Genomic DNA, 19,493 nt, shown 5'->3' on the forward strand with positions numbered 1-19,493 from the left:
TCTGTACTTACAAAGAGAGATTGTCATAATTCTTGTAGGGTTTTTAATGCACATGGTCATGAGTGAAGTCCTCAGAGTGTAACTCACTTCTTCTCTTTAACCAGGTATAAACTCCTATAGCAAGGACTAAAGGATATGTTTTATTATTTGTGTCACCAAGAGACAACATTTACCAACCTTTTCTTTTTCCCTAAATTTGGACATTATATTAAAACAATTGCAAGGTACAAAAGGAAGCTTGCTCCCTGAACAATTCTCAAGAGAAATCATAGTGTAAAGCAGAATAGCACCTATCCTATTGCCTGCTTCCTAACTCTGCTAACACAGATGACTCACAACAATCGATCATTACATTTTAGCTCTCAATGAAATAGAAATCTATTACATTATAACTAAATTGATGTGTTTGTTTACAAAGGCTAAAGCATTTGTTCAATCACATACAAGATCAGATAGTTTAGGGTTATTATTGATTCATTTGCTCTTTCTTTACATTTGAAAATTCCTATTCTGATCTGTCTTTTAACACAGTTGATATGAAAATATCGATTTCCTCTAAAATCACTTTTCTGATCTAAGTTTAAAAGTAATGGAGTTGGGGCAAACTAAAAAAAACCATCTAGTTCTGATTGTATAAGTATTTCTTTACTTTTGCATCAGAGTTTTAATGCATTAGTCCTATAATGAAATATACCACTTTATCACAGACATTAAAAAAAACACCCAGCAACACTAACCAAAGGGCTGTGCTTTTATTACTGTCCTCCAGACCTCACCTCCTCCCATTTTTAAGTTCTCTCTCCATTCTCGCTTAGAGAACTAAAATATGAGCTAGAGATTCAGTGAAAATGCTGTTTTATATATGAGGTTCAATACAGAAAACCTAATTTTCCTTTCTTTTTAATACTAACTCTTTATGGAATAGCTTGTTTTATAATATGCCTGTTTGAAGCAGAAGCAAACATATCCTGAAGACCAGAGTGTATTTTTATGAATAAAAGCAATCAGCAGTCACGTTTATCCACTCAGTTCTGATGTAGGTGGTTGGGCTTTTTTTTTGTTGTTGTTTTTGTAAGCTTTTTTCCACCCTACTGGATGCTTATCAAAACACACTCTGGAACTGTGAGGTTTGGAAACATCCCACAAGCTATTGCTAGTTGGTAAAAGGGCATGCAAAAGCTTACTTTTTAAAGAGGTAACAGGCACACATGCCAACTCTGCAGCATCACACATTTCTAAAAACAGCAATCTCTATTAAATGAACAAAATTGCTATTAAGTTGTGTTGGCATGTCTAGTTGGAATGTCTATTCACCATCTCCTATCAGAGCACTGCATTAATTTAGTTCATCCCAACAATTATTAGGCTTTCAGGAAAGTTGTGTTTTGGTTTTTTTTAACTAACCTCTGAGAAGCTTGGGACTAACAAATGGCCAACATTTTTTGCCTGGAGCCTCCTTACAGCTGAGAACACATGGCTACTCTGTACTTGGCAGCTCAGAAGGCATCAGATCCATTCTGCAAAGACCAGACTTGGAACACTTGAAAGTTCCTGAGAAGCCTCAGAGAATGAGCAGCATTCCTAAAGTCATGTGCACATATTGTAAAAATGGCCTTAGCATTCACTGGGCTGGGGGAAAACAAACAAACAAAACCTCCTAAACATCACAAATGAAGCCTATAAACTACCCCTCTGGAGAGTGTGCAGCATGCACTTTGGGTCAACAGGTAAGGCCAGAAAAGAAAATCCCAGAGGCCACATTACTTTTTATTACATAAATTTTTTATGATAAAATGTGACGATGTTTTAGGTACAGCCAAGGGAGTAGGAGAAGAGAATGCTACAATGCATGATTTAAAATACATTGGGCAATAATCAAAAGGACAGAAAAGACAACTACACTCCATGAGAGCATTTTATTGGGCTTTTTTAGATAGGAGTCCCTCCTGATGTTACTAACCAATCTGCTCTTTATTAAAGCAAGCTGTGCAAAATAGTTTTATCACTTCAGGCACAAAAACCCCCTGCATCTCACACACACTATCTTGGTGTAGTCTAAAAAAGGTCAGACAGCTATGAAAACTGACCCTTGACAATCTAAGCAGGAACTTGGCCTGCTCTCTTTTATTTTTATTTTTTTTTTTTGCATTAAGGTCTTTTAAGCAGGAAAAGAATAAGGCACTTTTAAAAACCATAAAGACATACAGCCACTAGTAAAAAGAAATGAAAATTAATGTTGAGGTCTCCCTGAATGTAACTATGTTCTACTTTAAAAAGACTTGTGGTTTGGTATTTTCCCAATTAATTATCTTCAAAACTTTTCTTCTAAATATTCAGCAAAAAGCAAACTAGAAAACAAAGACCTAACATAAGTTTAACACATTAATCCACTGTTTACACTATTTTTAAACGATTTTGTACTAGATTATGAAGCCTCTATATGTACTTAAATTAATGAGTGCTATCCACATTTAGTACTTTTTTTCTAGCCATGCTCTTCCAAGTTTTTCACATTTTAATATATTGCCAACAGCAATCTTCACAAAAATCATGTGTCAGCACCTTTCCCAAAACATCAGATTAGTTCTAAAGTTCTCAGCTCCTACACTTTTAAACTAAATGACAATGTCTGGTCACCCTTCTTCTCATTCTGAAGCCTTTGAGATTCATACTTTCAAGCTATTTTTCTAGGATCCCAAAGATTAGGGAATTATTTGCTTTTTAAATGTCATGACAGAATTATGGGCAGAAACAAAAGACTCTGCAGTCTCCCTTCTTCCACTTCTTTGCTCATGTATTCATACACTCTCTCCCACTCCTCTTTCTTCACCTTTCTGCCTTACCTTCACTCCTTTAGGGTCAAGATTCCATCAAGCCAGCTATTTTGCCTCTATCTTAGGCTCCTTAGGTGCCCAAACCCACCTATCACTTATGGTGAAGTGTTTAAGATGTGAGGAAGAAAGCACAGCAATAAAAAACTTAAAAGTGAAAGATGATAAAACATTTGGGGAAGAATAAAGGAAAGGGAAAAGCAGCCTGTGCTGTACTAAATGTGGGGAAAGGTCTCTAACCCCAAAAGGAGTGCTGTTCTAGCTAGGCACAGTATTATACCACATGTCAGCAACACCCAGGCTTGGGAGGCAGGCGTTGCTCACTTTCTGCAAATATCTTCAAATGAAGATGTCACTGCCTGACAAGGAAACCAGAATCAAATGCTTTGTTTACCTCTCACAAGCCTAATATACTGATTACCAGCTACTGTCTTGCTGAGAAAGGGGAATTGAAGCCAGTTCTCACCAGGGACTAGGAATGCTTGTCCTTGTAAAAACAGGAGAGCTCCTTCCCCAGCAGGCACCAGAGGTCAGAGCAAGGGCCAGAAGCCGCAGCCATTCCCACTCCCAGCTGGCCAGCAGCAGCTTGCCTGCAGGGGACCAGCTCTCATCACTTCACAGGCAGCAGGAACAGGGATTTCCCTTGCTGAGCTCCTTGTGCTGAATTGTTTACAACTGATTGGTCAGGAAAAGGTAAGGACTGAATTGCCTCTGAACAGGAAGCCATGAATTGCAGAATTAAAGGAAAGTCCAAAAGACCCCTTCTCATATATTGTATATACACCAACCCATGAATTCCCATCACCACCTCTAATTAAGAAAAAAAATACATATTAGCTATATGGATAATTTGGATGATTCCTGTCTTTGATTTGCTTATCAAAAAGAGTGAGAGAGTCTGAAACAATAAATCAGAAACAAAAAAAAAAGCTGCTTGGAAGACAGACATACTTCATTTAGCCCTTATGTGTCAAGTAATTGGACAACTGGCTGCAGGACAAACAGCAGGACTTTCAGCTGAACTTCACACATTAGGCCTGTTTACTTTACAAAGATGAATGGCTGGAGGAATTCCCCCAGAACATCCTGATGAAAAGGAACTTCATCCTTGAAACTTCATCCTGAATTTCAGTCATCACAAAAATTAAATCCCACACTGCAAAGGTTTGATGACATTTCAACATGCAAATAACATCATTTCACAATGGCTGTATATAACTTCCAAACAAAGGCATCCAAGCTGCACAGGGAAAGGCCAAGTTTACACATTTCTCCATTCTCTGAGTTCTGTCTGATCTACACACTGCAATTATTACAGCACTTATAGCTTGATCCTGTATAAATCTGGAGTTTATGAAAATTTTAGAAAATTCAATCAAATTTGCTGTATGAAATAAGTGTCTTTGGTATTCATGTGCTTTATGTTACCTAAAAGGGCTGAAAAAACATTCAAGAGTTCAGAGGAAATACAGGAATTACTGAACTCCACCATAAGGTTTTAATTCAGTAACAGTAACTGCTTGACCACTCAGCTTTTTTCCTTTCATTTCTTTTTTTTCTAATTAATTTTCAAAGCAAAGTTGGGGCAGAGGGGAATCGAAATGAACTGCAGTTTAGATAGCAAACACAATTATTTCCTTTGAATACATAGCTAAGTAGGATATTTTCTATACAATTTAAGTGAGCTTTGGGTAAGTGTTCTTTTAATCTCCCATGTTGAATATCAGTATCTGCTTGTGCCAGGTTCCCAGTTAACCACTGTGAATGCTGATGATCAACATTAAAGTTTGTTTAACCTCCAGAATAAATACACTTTTGCCATTAGTAGTTTGCATAACAGATTTTAGAAAAGCAAACAAACAAAACCACCACTAACAAAAAATTTCAACCAGCATTTCTCTCTCCACAGTGTTTTTCCTCCAGTGTTTTCTCAGACTATGAAGGCACAATGAGTAAGCCCCAAGTTGCTGAGATGGCAGTCCCTCAGCCACAATTAAGTGTCTGTCACAGAATGCCTGCTGGGCAACTTTGCAGGTAGCAGGCCACAGCCAAGTACAGCTCCGAAACTGCCCTTCAAAATGTTCATGGTGCTCTTAGTAACCAGTTAGGGTTGAAGCCAACATCTATCTCAGCATTCTCAGCTTGGAGAAGTGCTGTAACTATGTAGAAAGAACCAGACCACTGGCTAATCAAGACTGACATTTACTATTAGAGAAAATAAGCCAGGCTTTGTAACAAATGTATTCCTAAAGACAGCCAGGCCATTGGTACCCCCACCACCTCTAAAGCTGTAACAGATATTTATCCACACTAACAGAATCAGAGCATTTTGCAGAATGCTTCTGTTCAAAGTGCTCCTTTTCATTGTTGGCAGTAATCCAAATGACCCATTCAAATCCTGCCAAGTTAGGTAAAGCACGATTTGACAATAATCAGCACAAACAAATTATGATGGAGTGAAAGACAAACCAATGAAATAAACAAAATAAATATCCACTCCTTTCCTTTTAATATATAAAAATGATGGTGTGGTCATCCGGATCATATTACATAGCAATAACCACTCATTACCAACTAATGCTACTTTATTGCACCCTTTATGGCAGAAAGATTGTGAGGTTTAACAATCCTGTCATAAATAGAAATTCTTCATGACAAGTCAAAAACATGCAACATGAAGACAGTAACATTTTACATCAAGTTTAGAAGATGAAAATTAAATAAAATTTCAATGTGTTTGAATGCATTTCTGAAGGACTATACACTAAAAGAAGCGGGAAATGCCTCTCAAATAACACAGAACTGGTCAGCTTATGCTACACAACCCATCACAAATACATTCCTAGAAGGTTTTCAGAGCATGGATAAAATACCAGTTGATTATATCAATTCAAAAGCTGCCTAATGGGGAATTTTTAAAAAAAATCTGGCTAATCCAATGAAAGATAACCTCAGAAACACTGATGAAAAGTTAGTTGTGCACACAGTTCTCCACTACCTACATACATGCTTGACAAAAGAGCAGAAGGGGGTGTTCTGTTATTATAAGGAATAAAAGTACCCAAGCTTGAAAATACCTGTCACAGGTTAATTCATTTTCCTGAAATCCAAAGCAGAGGCAAAAGTGAGTTTCCAAGACAACAAATACATAAAATTGGCACTTGTTGTCTAATCAATGGTTCTAATAATAAAAGGCTCCTTTTTCTTGTGCTGTAAGCAGCTTTGTGCCAGGTGGCCTTTTGTATTATTCTTACATAGTTTATGAAAGCAAATAATCAAGAAAATCCATAAATCCCTTCAACCACCTTTGAAATAGAGACCTGGATTTCAATGGGGGAGAAAAAAAAGGTTAACAAAACTGTGGGCACCAGCCCAGCACCAGCCCAGCTCCCCAGGCTTTTCAAGTGGGAGCATTGGGAAACAAAGTCATGACTTCATCTGGCCCTTCCACAGAGAGAGACTTGGAGCAGCTGGCTGCAGACAAAGGGCAGCACTTTCTGCTTTACACATCACTTCTGTTTACTCTACAAACTACCAGCATACTTAAGGCCATCTAACTAAACAGAAACGTCATCCATAAATTTATCTCCCACACAAATCCTCTGTATTAATTAGTTAAGGGGAGAAAATGTAGAACAGTATCCCCTTCATGTCCTCATTTTGTTACTTTATAAGAGTTTTGAGGGGATGGAGAAAGAAAAACTGTGCAGCAGGAACCAAAGTGAATTCAAACAGCTTGTTGAATTTCTGTAAATTGAAGCCAACAGAAATGAAAAATTATGAACTCTTTTCCAACAGAAATTAATCAGCTCTGTCAACTAAACAAAGACTCAGACTAAAGAAATATCTGGCTTCAGAAACTTAAAAAGAAAATATATCTCCCACTAACTGCCAGAAGGCATGTTCATGAAACATCTGCCTTAATAAAATAATACACAACTAAGCATAGACTTATAAACCTAAGATATTCAAACAACAGATAATTATTTGTAGCTTGTTGCGTAGCAAATGAGCTTTGACACAAACTTTATGTGCCAGTATAATGTCAAAGGAGCCAAAAGCTGGAAAACAAACAAAAAAGCCCAGCACAAAAAGTCATCCCAGCAAGGTTTTTTTGGGTAAGACCTCTGGAAGCCCTACTGCCCTTCTAGTGCAAAAACCATCTCAGAACTCCTTTTCCTTCACCACCACCAAAAGTGGATAGAGTTGTGGTGCTGGAAGTCATAGAGACACATTTAATCTGTCATCATCTTTTAATGCTGATGGAGAAACTGATCTGATAGGTCACCAAGTATCTGCAGCTACAAACCCCATCATCACCTAATAAACTGTAAGAGGGGATGTCTAGCATTGAAACAAATTAATAGTTTGTAGACTTTACAGCAGTACCTGTTGAAGAATTGTCTCAGCAGTGCATCTGCTAGGCACTGCCTCAGCTAGCTATTCTTAAAAAAAAAAGAAAACATGTTCTAATGTATATAAGCACACATTTCTGATAAATGACTATAGGAATGCTTCACATCATTTAAAAATGAGGACATTCTAAAATCACTACATAAAGAGGAAAATAAAACCTCTATACTGCAAGGATTATCTGGTATATTTGAACAAATTTGGCCTGTCACATGCACACACACAAAGTGGGCTCAAACAAATGCATATCAAACTCAGACATCAATAGTCACCTTCAGAATGGGGTTAACAGTTTGCATGTTCTGTTACCCCACTGTCCTCAGTCTTCCTATTGACAAACTCCACACAGAAGACTCTGCAAGATTCCTACTGCATCCCATTCTACATAAAATGTACACACTGCCAGCCAGCATTCTTTCTCTGGACTTATAACTGTGCAGGGAATTGAGAAGGAAAGATCCCAGTAACAATGGTCTCAAGGAAATAAAAGCTCCCCTAAGTAGGTGAAAGGAACTGAGAAACACAGGGATCCTTCACCTTTGCATGGACCCCACCTTTGAGAGCAGGGCACATCTACACTCCTGTTGGGAGCTCTGAGACAGATGTTCTGCAGATGCTCCAGCCCTTATTTACCCAGAGAGCAAGGGAAGCATTTGGAGAACAGTGAGCCCATGGGGTATGGATGTTGTGTGCAAATTCTCCTCAAGCCAAAGGGACAAAACTGTTCTGACAGTAACTAATGCAGCACAGCACAAAGGCTAACCCACAGTGAGAAGGTTCATCAGTCAAATCAATAATATTATACAAATAAAATCCTTTAAATGGGTGTTTCTGCTTTAAGAGTGGGATTATTTTGAGGCACTTTGATGGGATTATTTTACTTACATTAAACCACTTCTGGAGTAAACCAAGCTGAGAAGATCCAAAGTCAAAATAAGCATATCTAAAATAAAAATTATATTGCAATTACATGGAAAAGCGTTTATTACAATGGAGGAAAAAGACTGTATGGGACTACAGAAGTATCCTTAACTGAGTATCCAGTAATTTTAAAATGTATTTTTAATTAAAAAAAAAAATGAAAACCTGATAGTAATAGTAATCACAACTTCCATTGTGTACCTGCATAATGGCAAATAAAATTGGCAGAAAAATGCAAGATAGTCCACAGGCATTTAAATTTGAGGATGGAAGAGAATCAATGGTTTTCCATTCAATTCCCTCCTTAAGTACAAAGGAATTCAAAATCCTTTGATAAATCAAAGTCTGTAAAGCCCACTTCTTCTCTTGTACTGCAGCTTTATACAAAAAAATATAATAACAAAGTATGCTTCTAATTTTACTCATGCTGCAGCCACTGGATGTCTTACAAATGGACAACAGACCACATTCTATCAGATTTGAATTTCCATAAAGCTGTATTGAGTTAGTAACTAAAATAATACAGTGCTGGGGTTTTTCTTTTAATTAATTAATTAGTACTGAAAATAATTCAGAAGAATTAGTTGAGCACTGTGCTCTGTCCCTCTCTGACACACAACAAAATTAAACTAAATATAAAATTCCTGCAGTAGGGAGCACTCACCTATGTATCATATTTCTGATACAAAAGAAATAACTAGCCTTAATGCTCATTTCTTTGGTATTGTATATACTGCACAGTAGCAAATCTGAGTCATCTTAATGAATAACAAAATAAAAAAGTTATGATTCTACTGAAGATCTTGTTGCTCCATTTTTACATTACCTCCGCAGGACTATTTCTACTCTGAAACAAAGTACACATATGGTTGCAGTGAGGAAGAGTAAGCTTTGCAAGCCCCTGCAAAAATTAAATTTACTAAATAAAAACAAAGTCAGAAAGAAGTTTCCTTATATTTGTTTAGCTGGCTTAAAAAACAGACAGTTTCTAAGCAGCTATTTCCATATTTATTAAAAGTATCAAAAAAAGCTCTATTCATAAAGAGTCTTGAAGTAGATATGAGATACTACCTAACTAATCAAGATTAATTTATCCTTGCAAGACTTTCAGGAAAAAATATACCACAAAATCTGCTCATCTTTCCAACAGCACAATCATGAACAAGTGTGTCCACCTGAACCTGCATATTTGAGTGTGACACAAGCCCAAGCAAAATGCGATTTACAAGCAACTCCAATGCTTTGCAGAAAGTTACTCCTGTGATTTTCAGCCCCACTGCTTGTCATTGCAACAACCTACCAACCTGATCCTTACACGAAATTTCTGACCTTGTGGCTCAAACAGGAGTTCAACATTGATAATCTCTGCCATTTGTTCTGCTTGCTCCCTACAAGTGGGAATCAGCAGTGACCATGATCTTCGTGGCACAGTTAAAAACATACAGAGGTGCAAAATGCATGTATCAACCACAAAAAAAAAGGGAATTGGGTGATACAAACAAGAAGAAATTAACGTTTGTTTACAAAACAATTAAGATCCAAAATGTCAAGAAAGATTGACCGAAGGTATGATTTATTTTCTGCATTATGCCTTACCTAACATCATCCAGCTAAGTTACAGAGAGCTTACAATGCCAATATACATCAAGTGAGATCACAAGTGGGCCAAAGCATCCGGTAACAAGCACAAGCAGAGGAATGTCAAATCTGTGCTGCAGATAAGATGGAAAGTAATCCATTTGGCAGATGTTTTTGAGTAGCATAAAATAGAGGATTAAGCAGTGTTTTGTCTCAGTTCAGCTTGGGTTTTTGGGGGCTTTGTTTTGTTTCTAGAGAAGCAGATTATTTTAATGAAGAAATCATTTTCAGGCTTTCAAAAATGATGAGAGCATAATGAAGAAATAATGGCAGTGTTTCACAAAAGTTGTCAAGTAATAAACTGTGCTCAAAAAAATACATCATAGAATACCAACAATTTTGAAAGATAGCTATATATCCATTTCTGTTGGCTTTCATAATCATATTCCTCAATATTCAGCATTAGCACACATAGAAAAGCTATACTTGATGGGTAAAGAACCAAATTAGCTACAAGAATAAATTCAGAAGCTGTTCAAGAGTAAATATCCTTTCTTAACCTTTGATTCTAAAAGTTACATACAAAAAAAAAAACCACCTCCTGGTTACAAGACTTTTCACAATACTTACAGTTTTGTAATAGAAACATGAGGCATGATTCAAGATATTATATCTACAAATTCACCTATTTCTTGCACAAAACTAGCAAATATTGTGCAAGTAAAAGCACTGTCTTGTTTGCTAAAGACACTGGTTAATTAAATCCCCCTGAACTTGTGCCTAAACTCATGACTCCATCCAGGATGCAGCATGAAATGCTAGCTCATGGCAGTCCATGACATGCACCAACATTTCTCCCTGTCTCAAGCTATGAAGGACAAAAGAAATAAAGAATTAAAGAAATAAAGAAATAAAACCAGTTTCCATATGCAGCCTTGAATGTTACATATCCAGCCTACAACCATTTTCAACCTGAGCTGATGTTCAGTGCAGCCTTAAAGTATCAGGTACAAAGTTTTGGACAGCAAGGAGTGTTTGTATAAAACAGCAGAGTTTCAGAGTCCATTTTTACTTTTGTCCAACGTACTCTGGTTCCTAACACATGAAATTCTGCAGAAAACAGGCAATGCAACCAAGAGCCAAGGCAAAAAGTTTGTCCAGCTGAGCTTCATGGAAGCACTCAGATCTATCTTAAACTTTGAGGTGAGAGGATGTTCTTTTGTTTCTTATTTCTTGTCACTAAAAACACAAGAACACATGGAAGATCTGCAAGTGGGATATTCAAGAGCATTTAAGCAGATTTAAGAGTCCTTCACCAATCAGACACATTACAAAATTCCAGGGAAAGTGCGCTAATGGAATGACTACATTGATGATACCTCAACTGGTCTACTCACACTACTTACATGAGCCATTCAAACGCCAACACAAAGACCAACAACTCCATGACAGATCTGCAAAACTTTTAAAGCCCAAGCTGAAACACAAGCACCGTATCTCTCTCCATTATATCTGGATGCTTAGATCAATATTCCGCACTAGGAGGGGACAAATTTTATTGCTTCAGATTAGGTTTGACTCATTTTAATATTGAGATTATTCTCCAATTCTTCTACACTTAGAAAATAATTCTACAAACAGATGAACTTCCTACTTGCCTTTGCTCTTCAAGGCTTTAAAAGTTTCTAAAGGATGTGAACTCCTTTTCATATAGCAATGGTAAGATGCCAGAAATTTGACATGAGACATGAGCCAAAAATTAACTTTTCAGAAGCATTTCCAAACCATCTGGAGAAGAGGCATTTAGAGTACAAAATAATTAATACCACCTTCAATAAAACACTAAACATACAGTAGTCTGGCCTTTCCTTTGTGTAATTAAAATTTTTGAAAGCATCAAACTACTCAGAACAGATTATGAATCATTCAAAGTAATTTTATGGCGTTTCTTAACACTATGAGGTTTGAGGTTTTTTTCTTAAACACAGCAGTACTGACTTCCTCGAAATTGCTGATGAGAACTTTAAATGAACAACTGTGCATAAAAAGTTGCCTTCAGGAAAAGCCAAAATCAAACTCGTGACCTTATCCAATGTAAAACTGTATCCAAATCAAATAATGCATTCATGACTCTCAACACGAATATCCAAAACCAATGAAAATGCAGATGGAATCCATAAACAACTCCAAGAGACAGAAAAATTCCTCCTTAACTCACACTTTGTCACAGCTGATTTATGGTTTGGAAATGAATTCCGTACCTCAACTCTGCAACACAGCAAGCCTGGGGGAGGGAAGAAGGTGAATGCAGCCCCTTGCACAGTGCTCACCTCTGAGCACTAACATTATGTTCAAGGTACATCTTATGGGATGAAATATCCTGTGATTCATCAACTCCTTATAAAATGTCACTGAACAGCTCCCAGAAATTCACTAATGCTGCACAAAACTTGACAATACCTCGGCAATGATTCTGACGTACTTTTCTATACTTGTTCTATATTTGCAATGCACAAAATCTTGATGTTGGAAAATAAATTGTTCAAAACACATTTGCCTACGTTTCTGCAGGAAACCGTTTACTTTAATAACCACAAAATAAAACTCCATTTTATTTACTATGATAATTTATGAATGCACATAAAATCTGGGCAACCACAGACTCTGGAAACTACCAGTAGCCCTAGAAATAACTACTTAAGCATATTAAATACTAAGTAGGAGAGATTAATAGAGTTTCAGTAATCAGGTAAAATCAAAATTGCAAATTAAGAACACAGTTTGAATTATCTATTCACAAAAAATCTAATGGGTTCTCCAAAGATCATTACAAATAAAAAGAATTAAATAATCTATGAAATATTTCAACTTCCAGCAAGTCCTACTTTCCCCCAAAGAAACAACAAATAATGTTTTTAAAGGACTTAGCCCCAAAACAAAATATGAGTGTCAATAAACTTGAGTGAGAACATAATTTAAATTCTTTTGAAGTCTTTGCACTATTTTGTCACTGAGAAAGAGAAGGAGAGACACTTGGGCTCAGTTTCATTTGCTTTCTAGGTTGTAATCTTTTCTGTGCATAAGCTCAGAGACTATACCTTCCTTCTCACACTTAGTCAATCTGATCTTATCCTCTGTGTAATTTCCCAGTGCTTTTATTTCTGAAAGCAAGATTATATCGGGAAGAGAATTCATAAGAGGTTCAATTAAGAGAGAGAATCTTTTTTTGCCTTGTTTCTGGGGCTCATTTTCAACATTTTGCTCCTGTGCAATGTTTAGGCCACACAGCTCTTCACATTCTGACTTTTCTTCCCTTCTGACTTCCATTTCTACTTTCCTCCCATCCTAACGAGGATGCTCACATATTTTCATGTGCTCAGAGTGTTGCTACAAAATAAAAAATTAATGAGTTACTGGTTAGTTCCTTTGCATCCTTTCATTTGTCTATTTTTTCTTCTAACATATTCAATAAGTTACTTCCCTTTCCTTTGAATTCCAGCCATAACCTAGCCTACGATGCTACTATGATTTTTAATTCCAAAACATTGGCTCTTGAACTATTGCAGTATTTATTGACCAATTAAAAACAATAAATCTCTTGCATAAATATCTGTATTTTGTCACTTGTAAGCCAGAAAAAAAAATTCCAAAAATTTTCATTAAGCTCCTCATTTCCTTAGAAATATCTTCCCAGAATTACTCCTTTTCCCCAAAGAATATAAAACTTCAGCAGAAGTTGAGCTGATCAACTTTCCCTCTCCTTCACTCCCTGCTCAGCTGTTACCTTTTTTCTCAGATTTGAAAACTTTCAAGGCAGAAGTTGTTACTCTGCTATGTGTTTATATAGCCTCAGCAATTATTGCTTACAGGTGTAATCCAGCACAACGAATGTGTCAACTGTTAAATTACCAACTCTAATTCAAAGAGGAGGAAAAACATGTTTTAAATCACTTTTTACAACAGGTGATTCCATATTTTGGGACTAGAGATTACTGAGATGAAAACTGCCACATACAAAGCATCTTTCTCAAGGATGACTCCTTAGTCCAGGGCATAGCTCCATATCCAGAGACTGTGCTGCCCTCCTGTGGTTTGTGAAGATTTTAAGCTCCAGAAGTCACACAGAGATCTGAGAAAAACTCTGATTCTGCTCTTGAAAGACAGGTTGCATAGCTAACATTACACTTTGAAGAAAGTAAAAAAGCCAAAGTGCTGTTGCAGGGGTACCAAAGGTCTCCTGATGCCTCTGCCTGAAAGGACAGCTTAGGCTTTGCAGAGGAAACCAGAACAGCCGTGTTACAACTCACCTGTCCCTCAGGTACAACGTGCACAAAACAGCAATGTAAGTGACCTACAAAAAAAATACTGCAAAAATGGGTACAATCCCCAGAAGTTTAAATCCTTGTGTTGATTATGCCACATAGGTAAGTGGATGATGAATCCCCACACTCTGGGATATGGCAAATGGGTGACACAAAAGAGCTAAAGGACACAAGCTGTACACCATACCATTGATGTAACTGGGATTTAAGTCTAGTGACACAACATACAGAACAATCTTCAAATAAGCACTGAAGACATTTTACAGCAAGAAATACCAGAATACTGAAGCAGATCAAATATCCCTTTTAAAGTCAAGACTGGTGCTACAGAAAATCAATTAAAATTTTACAATAACTGCAAATACTAAGATATTCGTATATTCTGGAAAAAGTTTATGAAGAGTAATGCCAACAGCAATTTAACATTTTATCCAATAGCATATCTAGAATATTTGGAGACAGAAAAGTGTTAACTCCTCCTCCACCTAAATATTTCTAATTAATACAAATAAATATGTCATCACTCTCTTCTCTACAAAGTGACACTGTAGCACCACATCACTCTTAAGTACACCTTATTGACCATTAAAGGATATTAATTCCTATATTTCTATTACCCAGAAATACCTCTGATGATGATTTTGAGCCATGTTCAAAAGAAAATGTCTTTTTGAATCATATCAATCATAACATGCTGGACACTGTTCCACACCATAACTGCTAGAATGGGTCAGCATTCCTTCACTCCTCAACAGTAATCTTCCACAAAAAATGACCTGCACCTCCATGCTGTGGAGTACTTAGTACAAATGTAACCTCTAAACTTCTGGTTTAAGAGATGAATAATGTAACTTTGGGGCTCTGTGATCCCATGAATAAGGAAAACAGAAATATAAAAGGGAGAAGGAAACTAGTAAACTCTACTGCAATTATATCAGGAGTAAAAGAAAGACCAAATAGTTTAAATGAAACAAAGGGCAGAGCTAATTAGCAGGCTACTTAACATTTATTAAAGATTTCTGATTAAGATATGAAAAATTAATTTAAGACCCTTGTTAAAAAATATCTGCTAGGCACCTATGAGTTAATATTTTTGGGGTTTATGCCTTCCCACATGTCTAATAACTTCAGAGACAAGAGAGAAAAACCTCACAGTCTAACAAATAAAACTTATTTTTCTATCTAGGGCAGATCACACTCTAATTCCATGCAGGTAAAGTCAGTTTAGGCCACTCACTGTCAAGTGCAGATATTTTTGTGTCAAAGTTAATTGTGGATTAATCAAGAACATGCTTCAACCATCAGAACCAAGACAACTGTGAATTTACAAAAACAAATCATTATGAATTGTCTTCAGTGCTCAAGCCATAAATCTGTAAAACATTTCAACTGCCAAACTGCAGTACTTAATTTTAATTCTTTAGTATGTTCAGTAAACAAACACAAACCACAACAGGACTAAAAAAGCCTACACTGAAGTTTATGTACAGTATCTACAAAACAAAGCTCTCCAAAGCCTAATAAACACCCAATTAACAAGGACTCGTGAACTGTAAAAATCAAACTTCCAGCAATTATACCTCATCAAAACCTGAACTTTCTTGTAGGAGATATTCAATATGAAGCATTAAAGCTTCAGTAATTCTCTGAGGGCTTACACTTTACAAACCACAACACTTACTCCACAAAGCAAGGCACTGAAACAAAGTTGACACCTTCCAGTATGACTGTCAGCCACATGAAAGTCCATCACAACAGCATTTTACAGAGCAGGACAAACACCAAGCAGAATGTGTCCTCAACTGAATCAAAATGCAGCTGTTAGAACTTGGTATCATTCTTTCCAGTATGATTTTTAATAAGATACACTAGCAAGTGTTGTTTTTTTCCTTGCAGATTTTAAATGTTTCAGAGGCTGTAGGCTTGTCATTTAGATCAAAACATCACTTAAGAAAATGCAACAGACTCCAAGCAAACATAAATATACTGAACTTGTATTCCTTATAATGCATATGCATTGATTTCTTGAGGCATGGAAACTAGCTATGTTTTCAAAGACTGTTCATTTTAGTAAATCATTACTACATACTAATTTAACATGTAATAGCTTTGCCTCCTGTTTCCAAATAGGCATTATAAAAATATAAAATAATTAACTCCCTTCCCTTGTTTTGCTTGGTAATCCAAGACAATCACAAAAGAAAAAGGGAGGAAGAGTACAGTAACAGTAGGAACAGTATATATAGTCATCCATGAGTTATCTGGTTTGGTGACATGCCTAAGTTATTATTTCCAGTTAAACCAGAAGAATTTTTTGTCTAAAAATTAGTAATTGCATACAAACTTCCATGAAAATTGTCCACAGGCCAGCTACACAATGTTATATTTATATCCCTGAACAGTCAAAGGATCCCAAGGAGTCACATACAAAATACAGAGTTTTGCAAGAATACTCTTTTTAAGGCAAGCCGGTAAAAGAAGATATACCAGTATTGCCTATATTATAAAAATGAGCATTTTTGCTTTCTCTTTGTTATTGAAAGTTATTTACTTCTCAAGTATGTATCAAGAATATGAAGCAACCTGACCGTATTGCCATGATAGGCAATATAATATAATGCACACACAAATGTGGTTTAAACTTATTTAAATGAGTGCAGGAAAACTGCAACTCAAGGGGAAGTTAATGAGAAGCAGCTTCAGTTGAATTTCCCTTGAATTGTTACACCCATGTGGCTTGCAGGCAAAGACCTCTCTGATATGGAAAGATCAGCTGAAGAAGAAGGATGAGTTCCTGCTTCAGCATGCCTGCCTGACTCACTGAAATAGGCTAAAACACTATTAAAAAAATCTTCAAAGTCTTTGAAAGAGTTCTGACAGGCTTGAAAGGGAAATAGAGAACTTTAAAGTGTTTCTTTAAACTCTTTTTGTTTTACAGAATAAATGACTGTCTGGATTTAATTTTAAAAATACAGTTGCTTTTAACTTTCAAAATAAAATACACAATTTGCATATCTTGATTAGCAAAAGTTTTCATAAAATGTCAGATCCCCTAAACCATCTTTGATTTTTAAGCATAATGTATTCTCAACTCAGAAAGCATCTTTCAAGTAAAAATATTCAAAAGGTAATACCAATATAAAAAGCAGAATAAAAATAAGAGTGACCTAGCCTCACAAAAATATCCCAGAAACAACCTGGATATACTGAATCAATTTTGACCATTTCAAATCAAATAGCTCTGCAGCTAATATACCATTTATTCCACAATTATAATATTATTCAATTCTATGACCAATTACAAACAACTTTAACATGGACACAAAGTCACAGACTTGTATATTGGTTAGAAGACAATTACATCATTAAGTGCTGTTCCTTTCATTAAAACTAATTTTATTTATGATGAGGGTTAGAAAATTTTCAAAATTTTCTTTTCTCTGTTGAGAGGCCACAGTCCAATAAAGTATCCTTTACTTAATAACAGTTCTGGAAGCTGAAGCTAATACTGATCCTTCAGGATTGTTGTTTGGTAGCCACCAAGACTGTTTAATCAAAACATCAATTAATTCCACAAAACTGGAACACCATGCTCCGTGTTACCATTCTAGCCTGTGTTATTCAAAGGTACTTAAATTTCAAAGATGTTTCTAAATTACAACTGTAGACATTGTTTTACTCTGTAAGTAAATACCCTCTCATGCATACTGTTACTGCAATGATGGTTCATTTCAAATGAAATACCACAAATAAAGCACTTCTTTTAAGTTCTTTTACTTTCTGCTTAACAAGCATTTCGACTCATGAGAAAAGTCATAAGGCTTTCTAAGACTGTAGGTCAGTTACCTCTCATTCTTGAATTGCACAGCTGGGTAAGAAAAGTTAATTAATAAAAAGCTGTTTTAAAGAAAAAAAAATCACGTTTTTAAAAAATCTTTTTTTGTTTCACAGTGAACACAATGTTTGATGAAAACATGTAACAGTACCAAAGGCTTCTATCTCCATATATCCTCAGAGTAATAAAGCAGCAAATAACAAGGGTTATCACCATCCAACCCCACATTCACACACTTTCCCCTTCCTTTTAATGTGCTTTGGATTAGCCTAAAGGAAATACCTCTAACCATATCCAGCCAAACTGATCTTAATATTCACAAAGCCTTTGCAGCAAGTAGGAAATGAACCTGAAGACAATGAATCCATTCACACACACAGGACCAGGAACACAAGCAAAAACTCCATGACTGACTGAAGTTCCAAAAAGGAATGAAACCCCCTTTCGAATGCTGCCTAATAAAACCAGAGAAAAGATGTTGCATTTCTTTGTTGGTCACAAATTAAATATAATCTCCTCTTTCCCAAACCTCACATATAATCAGCAATTGCACAGTATGTCCATTCAACAGCCTTATTTCAACAAACCCCTCTTCCCAAAATTTTCAGCTTCTGCCTTGCTAGGGAAAAAATGAAAACACTTCCTTTGATGACACACATCAGTACAGGGAAATAATCACATGATGTATCTGATTTTCCTTCTGTCTCACATTGTGACCACCTACACTTTATATACACTTTTCTTCTGACCTGCCACCCTTTTTTTACCATCTGTACATACTGACAACTACAGTAACTTTATTGCTATGGAAGGTATCAATGGATGCCTTTGCTTCCATGGAAAACTCAACACAACCAAGCACTGAGTTTGGTTAGGATTTTTGGGTTGTGTCAACTGTTGACTGAAATCAAGGCCAATATTTTGTTCCCAGTTTGCTCATCAGCTGCTGATGACCCGAGGGAAGTTATGTCACCATGTGTCACAAACAGACTGAATTTTAATACAGATTTGAAATTGCTTACCTGTCTTAGCTCTGAAACATACTGAAAACTGGCATATTTTCTTATGAAACAGTTAAGTAACTCCACCAGAACAAGACCCTAAATGCACACACAGACATACAAACTCTCACCTTCCCCAGGACTGACAGCAGATGGAAGACTGGTCCAGTCTAGGGTCCAGGTGGGGCATGGATGAGGAGAAAACTTTGCTTCAATTCCATTTTCCTACATGAAAGAAGGAGAAAAATAAGACCATTTACCCACTTAAGATGGTATCAAAATTCTCACTAAATTTAACAGCACCAGATCAAACTTCAACACTGTCAGTTTAAGTGAAACTGAACAGGCAGATGACTCTACATTATACAACATTCAAATTATGTGCTTCCCTCATTCTCACAAAAAAGCTCTCCTAAGTTTTTTTAGGAAATGCTGTCAGCTTCTATGCAAAAAATATTGAATTATGGAATATGATGGACAGCTTTCTTTAACAAAACTCATTATGGTTCCCAGATGTTAAAAAAACCCAACCCAATTGAAAAGGTTGGATAATCAAGCTAAACATAAAAGCAACAGTTTTTTGCCATTCTTT

At 36.2% G+C, this 19,493-nt stretch overlaps 1 protein-coding gene across 3 annotated transcripts in view; it reads right to left on the bottom strand.

Annotated features, from left to right (window-relative positions):
* GSTCD (glutathione S-transferase C-terminal domain containing) overlaps positions 1-19,493 on the bottom strand; it is a 45,024-nt gene that overhangs the window by 16,715 nt on the left and 8,816 nt on the right. For all 3 annotated transcript variants that reach the window (XR_010783495.1, XM_066548147.1, XM_066548148.1), the window contains one exon: positions 19,033-19,126. Coding sequence is in view for 2 of the 3 variants with exons in the window: in XM_066548147.1 (XP_066404244.1) it covers positions 19,033-19,126 (94 nt within the window). In the remaining variant the exon portion in view is untranslated. The remainder of the gene's footprint in view (positions 1-19,032; positions 19,127-19,493) is intronic.

This window comes from Molothrus aeneus, chromosome 4, assembly GCF_037042795.1.
Source record: "Molothrus aeneus isolate 106 chromosome 4, BPBGC_Maene_1.0, whole genome shotgun sequence".
NCBI classification, from domain to species: Eukaryota; Metazoa; Chordata; class Aves; order Passeriformes; family Icteridae; genus Molothrus; species Molothrus aeneus.